We start from the raw sequence: 7,879 nt of genomic DNA on the forward strand, positions 1-7,879 counted from the left end.
GGGGGAGATATATTTTGTCTCCAAATCTTCGTATTTTCGTACCGAATCAACTCCAAATCCCTTTCTTTTGCTCCAAGACTCAATCCATCAAATATCCGTTCCTGAAATATAACAATATGGAATTAAAGTAAAATAGTTCAAAAAGGAAATAATATAAATATAAAATAAACTTAAATCTAATTAAAATGAAACTAAATAACATATTAAAATAGATAATAAATGACTCATCAGCTATCTCGTTTATTGCTTTTCGGAGTCTAGTGTGTCGGCTCTGATTAGGACATCTTTATGTTTTGAGTCTTATGACTATTTGTTATTTTCATAATTTAGTTGTGGAGATGAGAATTTATATTGGTGATGTATTATGATATTGAGAAATGGCTACTTGGAGACTTGTTTATGTTCGATGACTGTTGAGATATTTTATTTAGGTGTTGATATTATGATGTTTTATTTCCCTGTGATGTTTTGAGGAAATTGTTATTTATGCATGTTTGGTGATTTATTGAAGGTGTAACATCTAAATTCTTGATATTCCGTATCATTAGCGTAAATTATCGCTTTTAGAGTTTAGAGTGTTACAGATGCCTCCTTCTAGGAAAGGCCAAGGATGGAAAAACAACATTGTTGTTGTAGAAGGAAGAGGAGGGAGGAGAGTGAGGAGGAGAAAATGTGAGAAATAGTGAAGAGGAAGAGGGTATTTATAGGTGGTTTAAGGTAATATAGCACTTAATGAGGTTAAAAAACGTGCAAAAACTTTAAAAATAAAATAAAAAAATAAAATAAAGTGTAGAAATCATTAAAATGCATTGACCGCCGTCCAAAAAACGTGTTCTATGAGTTCATAACGACCGGCCAACCTGCGTGAGTGCCACCGGCCAAAGGTGCGTGAGTTAACTAACGTTGCATGCATGGGGAGCGTGAGTTAACTCACGTAGGGGTAAAAATATCTTTTCAGTTGGGAACGAGAAAAAACTATTAGGTAAAGAGCAGAATTCTAAATTTTATGTAACCAGGCCTAATACATTTTTTTTCTAGCCCAATGATATTTTTTTACATAAGCCCAATAAATTTAAAATATTATGGTGGCAAAGTGGTGGTCAACCGACGGCCGCCGGCATTGACCACGATGGTTCACCGGCAGTGTCACGATAGTGGTCTGGCCAATTTCCGGCAACTGGCGGCGGTCCTTCAGTGGTTCACGATGGTCAACGGCGAATCACTGGTGTTGACCAGTGAAGCTTTGGCGTTAACCACCCTTATAATAAAATAATATATTAAATTAATAATATTTAAATATTAAAAAAACTATTTTTTTCTTAAATAAAAAGTAGTTTTTCTTTTTATTTTTTTCGGCCAGTTTTTTTATTAAATTATTTTTATTTTTTCAAATATATAATTATTTGAATAAAAAAGATTAATATTATTTGAAGTTATGCATGAGAATTTTTTTTTTTAAGTGGTGATCTATTGGATTTTTAAAATAAGGTGGATGGGTCAAATTAATCTATAGTTTCAAATGGATGAGTCCAACCAATCCATTAACAAACTTTTTGTTGATTTCTGCTTTTCTCCTAGCAAGTTTCGCTTCCGCCCAGCCACACTGACCAAAATACCTCTTTGTTATTAACTAACGCAAGTGTAAAATTAACACAACTTAAAATTTCGTTTGTTTTACACATGCATGACTTAAGTCGCGCCGCATTTTTTTTTTTTTTTATAAGGACGGAGCATAAAAACAACAAGAAAGAGAGTAGGTGATATATCAGCTATACTCTAATCTTGTGTCTAGTGCTCATATATTTTATTTAAAAAAAGGGGAAAAAACAGAAGAAAAAAAACTGGGGGGACATAGACCTAACCCAGTAAAAACGCACAAATGTGCAGTACAACCCGAACGAGAATTACAAGTATTTAAAACCACACATATGATGCCTCTGATTATTAATCCTAATTAAACAAAGGTCAGCTATCTGGTGTATGAACTAGCCGTCAACACAACATAGTCCAAGAACCAACAACTCCCTGCAGCGAGGCAACAAGCAACACGGACTCCTTCGGGGCCAATTAGTCCAATGCCAATCATACGAATGACGAGGATTTCTAAGCATTCTGAAGTCAGCCACAATGACTGCGACATATATTCAAACAGCATCAACGCGTCACCATATCTCTGAAACCTGCATAACTCAACAACTCTGGATCATAATCATCGAAATCAAAGACATGACCACATGTACGACACGAAAGTAACCAAGATAGGACTGACTATAATCAAACAAAACTTTTTGAAGAATAGTGTATGAATCAACTGCCAACACAGAAGGATTCGCGAACCAATAGCCCTTGCAATAACGCAACAGTTGTATAAGCCCTTTCGAGCCCAAAACCATTTGAACCCTCCGGCATAAGGAGCTGCCGAAGGACATACCGGATCTGAAATCTAATTGGATCTGAGAACAGACCCTTAATCAAAACCATAAGTGAAGACAGCTGCTCATCGTGAACAACCGCCTCCACCGAGGATTTTGACAACAACCGCCTCATGTGAAGTTCCACTAACCACCCGATCGACTTCTACAGGTTGAAAAACCATCACCAATCGAGAACACGAAGGGAAATCTGATTGTGATTACAAGAACTCAGAACAGGCTGGACACCCAAATCCACCAAGAAAGGGGAGAAGCGGTGTCTTTCCGGTGATGCGGAGGCTTCGCTCGTCGCACCACCACTAATTGCAGCTACATCGGAAATGGATTTGGCGGCCGATTTGTTAACTCACGCGGCGTGACTTAAGTTACGCATTTGTAAAATAAACGAAATTTTAAGTCGTGTTAATTTTACACTTGCATTGGTTAACTAACACATAGGTATTTTGGTCAGTTTCGCTGGGTGGGAGCGAAACTTGCCGGGAGAAAAGCAAAATTCTTTTTTGTTTAATGGATGGATTAGATGAATTTTGTAGTGGCTGGATATGGATCCAGTGGATTATATTGTCACCCCTAATTAAAACTTTCTCTTTTGTTTTTTTTAGGATCCCATCATGGGTTGAGCGACTTAAAAAATGGGTAGAAATTATGAGTTTTTTTTTGTGAAATTACAACAAAACGGACATAATTAAAACAAAATTTAAATTACAACAAACCTCCTAATTAAAGAACAAAATTGAGCAACTTCTTCAATATACACAAGGAAAAATCAATTCAATTGTGCATGTCATTTTTGTTATATGTATATATACTGTATTGCAACTTACACTATGATATCAACATTCTTCTATAAACAAAAACACTAAACAACGTATTTGAAACACAAACTAAACAAGGTGTCAATAATTTGAATTTCTATAAAGATTGAATATCTTGACCAACATGGCTAGAACCTCTTTCATGTTAGGCCTATTTTGTGGTAAATCATTTGTGCACTTTACTCCAACTTGAAGCAACTCAAACATCTCCTTTTCACCACCAACTACCCCAAAATTACTCAATCCATTTTTACCACTACCAATGACACGCCTAACACATTCAACCAAACATTCATCACCTCCATCCACAGCTCTTCTCCCAGTTGCCAACTCCATAATCAACACACCAAAACTATAAACATCACCTTTTGTTGTAGCATGCCATGTTTGTCCATATTCAGGTGCAACATAACCAACAGTTCCGGCTACGATTGTGCTCACATGACTATCTCCAATATCGACGATTCTAGCAAGTCCGAAATCAGTTACCTTTGCTTTACCTTCTTTGTCAAGCAACACATTACTAGCCTTCACATCCCTATGAACTATTGGAGGGTAACATTCATGGTGTAGATAAACCAATGCTTTAGCCACGTCGATCGCGACTTCTAAGCGCCTTTTATAGGTTAAATTTTTTGTATCGGTTACTAGTTCTTCTAAACTTCCACCTCCTATGTACTCGTATACTAGTAACTTTTGTGAACCATATAGACACCAACCATAGAGTGTGACAAGATTTGGATGAGGCCAACCAAATTCTTGACCACTAAGGACTTTCATTTCGGCTTTGAATTCTTTTTCGCCTTCGATTCCTTCCCTTTGTAGCTTCTTGACTGCCACTTCTCTTCCATCTGGAAAAACTCCTTTGTAGACCGTTCCGAAACCGCCTTTTCCTATGATTCTTTCCTCTTTGAAGTTGTTTGTTGCTTCCAAGATGTCGGCATGTGTGAAAACTATATTGTTCAAGTGGATTATCTTGAAGGAATCAGATGACCATTGTGAAGATCCATAGCTAACTAAATCATCATGATTTCGGTTTTTATTCTTCAGAAACTTTCCTTGTTCCAAAGATGGACTTTTCACCAAGAAATAAACGATTAGAAAAAGAAGTCCAGAAACCAAACTAGCTAGGGTTAGAGCAACACAGAGATACCATTTTGTGTTTTTTTTCATTTTTATGTGAAGGGTTTTGTTTTTTCCATCTAAAGTGTTATCAAAGAACTTTGGAAAATCTAAGAGGGTATCACCTAAGTATGAATCTTTGTCGAAAGTAAGTAAATGTCCAGACAACGGTACAGTACCAGATAACAAAGGATTATATGAGATGTTGAACCTGCTAAGCTCATCCAAATTAATCAAACTTGTCGGAAATGTACCTGAGAAATTGTTCCAAGACAAATCAAGATTCTGCATACACTTCATGTTACCAATTTCCCTAGGAATTTCACCTGAAAACTTGTTTCTAGTCATATTCAACACTATAAGTGGTAAGCCACCAATCTCAGGAGGGAATTCGCCGCTGAATTTGTTGTCGCCTAAATGTAACATACTGAAATTTAACATGGTTCCAATTTCTGAAGGAATTTCACCACTAATTTGGTTACCACTTAGTTGAACATAACCAAATTTATGAGATGATCTGGTAGAAGGTTCAGATGCACACATAGGAAAAATTCCATATCCTTTGAGCAATCTATCCCAAAGGGATCGACAATTTTTCCTGGTTAGGATACTATATACAAAACTGAATGGAGGGTAATCAGCAGGTATCCATCTTCTCATCGATAAGCATTCGCTATTTCCGGCAACAACTCCAACCATGTTCTTATGATTTGACTCAAATGTTTCCATAGCATTTCTTCCGATTTTGGTTAACTCAGAAGGAAATTTTCCAGTGAGTTTGTTATTTGCAAGGTTCAACCATAACAAACTCGAACAGTTTCCTAACTTGGGCGGAATTTCACCTGTTAACGAATTGTTTGCAAGCATTAACCACAAGAGAGACTTCAAATTTCCTAGGCTTGGTGGAATTTGTCCAGTGAAACTATTGGAAGAAAGTTCCAGTGCTTGCAATTTACTCAACTTTCCTAATTCAGATGGAATAGTTCCATTAAAATTGTTGTTGCTTAATGTTAAGAAAATGAGACCAGACATTCGAGAAATTTCAGCCGGCAACGGACCTGAAAAGTTGTTGTTGCTTAATTCTAGTCTTGTAAGATTGGTCAATGTGAAAATTCCAGATGTATTCAATCCTTTAACATAAAAATTTGTGTGCAACAAAAGAAACTTCAATTGCTTGAATTTCCCAAAAATCTCTTGTATCTCACCACCAAATTTGTTTCTGCTTATATCCAAGATAAACAAATTGGTCAAATTCAAAAGGGTATTTGGAATATCTCTTGAGAAGGTGTTATTCTGCAAGAACAATGATTTGAGAAGAGTAATTGAACCAATTTCACGAGGTATTTCACCGCTAAAATTGTTACTAGAAAGATTGAGAATCTCTAAATTCTTGCAGTTTGCAACTTCCTTAGGAGGTTTACTGAAAAATTTATTAACTGAGAGATCCAATTTTTCAAGACTACAATTCATTGGAAAAGCTTGTGAAGGAACAATCCCACTTAGAAAATTCTCAGAAATTGAAAACATTTTCAACCTTGAAATTCCATTCCATAAAGCACCACTTAGATTATTTGTACTCAAATCCAAATACTTCAACTTTGAACACTCATCAAAACACTTATCAATCCTACCAAAAAACCGATTATCCGAAACATTCAAAGTAACCAAACTATCACAATTATCAGGAAAATTCACCTCAAGTTCACCCTTGATTCTATTCGTCGACAAATCCAATGTTTGCAACTTTCTCAAACCTGTCAAATTCATCTCTCCCTCAAGAATATTATGAGATAAATTAAGATAGACAAGATTCTTACACTTCCTTACATCCTCAGGAATCTCTCCGGAGAGAGTGTTCCTCGAGACATCAAGATGTGTGAGTTCACTTAACTTCGAGAATTTCTTAAACATCTTACCGGCAATATCACTGGCTGAGATATCTACACTCACAACCCTCCATTTATTTTTACCTTTGATTTGTCTGCAAGATATTCCTGACCATTCACAAGGATTTGAATTGTTCTTGTTCCATCTTATATACTCTCCTCTATTTGAAACTGTTTGATTTTCCAAATAGGATTTCAAATTCAACAGTACATGTTTATCTGTTTCTAATGAATCTCCAGCAACTAGTTTACCTGTCAATTTAAAAATCAGCACAAAAGAAATCGGAAAATTTCCTCGTGAAACGCGTAAAACAAAGAACATCAACATTGGGAAACTAAAACCATATATCTTACTATATATATATATATAAACACACCCTTAAAAAAATTCTATATTTAGAAACACAAAACCAGACCAAAAAGTTGTTGAGAGAATCTAAGAACACCTCATGTGTTACAAAAATTGTTATATGTGTAAATATACATATTAAAAATAAAATAAAAAACATTAAAAAGCTTTGAGAGAATCTAAGAACACCTAATCAAATTAACATGCTTAAGGCTTGTTTCGATCGGCGTTAGGTGATATATTCTCACGTCCCTATGCAAAGTTCAACGTGATTTTAAGAAGCTGGTATTCCTAGCTTCACTGCAAACGCGGATAGTTGCCGTGATTTTGGCCTAACGTGGAATTCTTACCGTCAAAGCAAACATAGGCTTAGATTGTCTGTAGATTAATCCAACGCGGATAGTTAGCCAAACCTTGGTCGCTGAATTAATCTAACAGTTGGGATTTTGGCTGTTAAATTAATCCAACGGTCGAGGTCTCAATGGAAAGGTTTTAGAGGATATTGATAATTAGCTAATACTTGATAGTGAATATTGAGTTTTAGCTTTTAAGGTACATTATACAAAATATGAGGTTTTCTTATCATTAACAAACTAACTATTATATGAGATTTTTGTTATTAAACACAAAAAAAAAAAAAGGCAATATAAAAACAAAATGAAAGAAAGAAAGAAAAAAGTTGAATTTATGAGTTGGTACCTGAGAAAAGGATCAAAAAACAGACCAACATGAAACTCCATGAATCAGATTCTTGTTCTGACATTAATGATCCTATACTTGTTATTCTTCTATGAACAAAATTTATGTACTTGATGGTTCACAAAGAAAGAAGATGAAAGTGTGAAGTGGAAGTGAATTTTCTTTATGAGAAAGTTAAAGGCATTGAGATGATATGTGTTGAATGAAAGTGGATAGATTGGTTTTGTGTCTTTCTTGTTGTTCAATTTTTCTTTGTTGTGATATCATAGGAACTTATTTTAATGAATGGAATAATAATAAAAATAAGAACACGAACGATTGTTGTTGTTCTTTATATGTTAGTCCAACCGTGTGATTCTATAGTTAAATGAACAAGTATAATCATTGTAGCAATAAAATCATCTTTATGTTGTTTGTTTGAAAGAGGCTTTTTTATTGGTTTGACATAAGCACTGAAAGGAGAAAACTTAGGTACAATTCCTTAGGTGTTTTTCGTATGGTTCTTAACTAAAAATACATATTTTTTGGATATAACAAACTTTGAAAAAATTATGAATTTGAGGAAATCATGGTGAA

General features: G+C 35.0%; 1 protein-coding gene across 2 annotated transcripts; it reads right to left on the reverse strand.

Annotated features, from left to right (window-relative positions):
• Window positions 1-3,165: 3,165 nt before the first annotated feature.
• Window positions 3,166-7,658, reverse strand: LOC25490485 (probable LRR receptor-like serine/threonine-protein kinase At1g74360). 2 transcript variants are annotated; one of them, XM_024779772.2, is made up of 2 exons: window positions 7,304-7,658; window positions 3,166-6,507 (listed from the first exon to the last, which is right to left on the reverse strand). In XM_024779772.2, exons 1-2 carry the CDS (start codon window positions 7,365-7,367, stop codon window positions 3,329-3,331), a joined length of 3,243 nt encoding a protein of 1,080 aa, XP_024635540.1. In that variant the 5' UTR covers window positions 7,368-7,658; the 3' UTR covers window positions 3,166-3,328. The 2 variants fall into 2 exon arrangements, with proteins under 2 accessions (XP_024635540.1, XP_039688274.1); XM_039832340.1 differs by lacking the exon at window positions 7,304-7,658 and adding an exon at window positions 6,794-7,082.
• Between the last annotated feature and the right edge of the window lie 221 nt (window positions 7,659-7,879).

The sequence above is a fragment of the Medicago truncatula genome, chromosome 3 (assembly GCF_003473485.1).
Source record: "Medicago truncatula cultivar Jemalong A17 chromosome 3, MtrunA17r5.0-ANR, whole genome shotgun sequence".
In the NCBI taxonomy this organism is placed as follows: domain Eukaryota; kingdom Viridiplantae; phylum Streptophyta; class Magnoliopsida; order Fabales; family Fabaceae; genus Medicago; species Medicago truncatula.

Bases quoted from the DNA above. Each gene is read 5' to 3' on its own strand.
- LOC25490485 (XM_024779772.2), bottom strand. From the start codon at position 7,367: ATGTCAGAACAAGAATCTGATTCATGGAGTTTCATGTTGGTCTGTTTT. The intron at 6,508-7,303 runs GTACCAACTCAT...TTAAATTGACAG, and splicing joins TTTTTTGATCCTTTTCTCAG to GTAAACTAGTTGCTGGAGAT.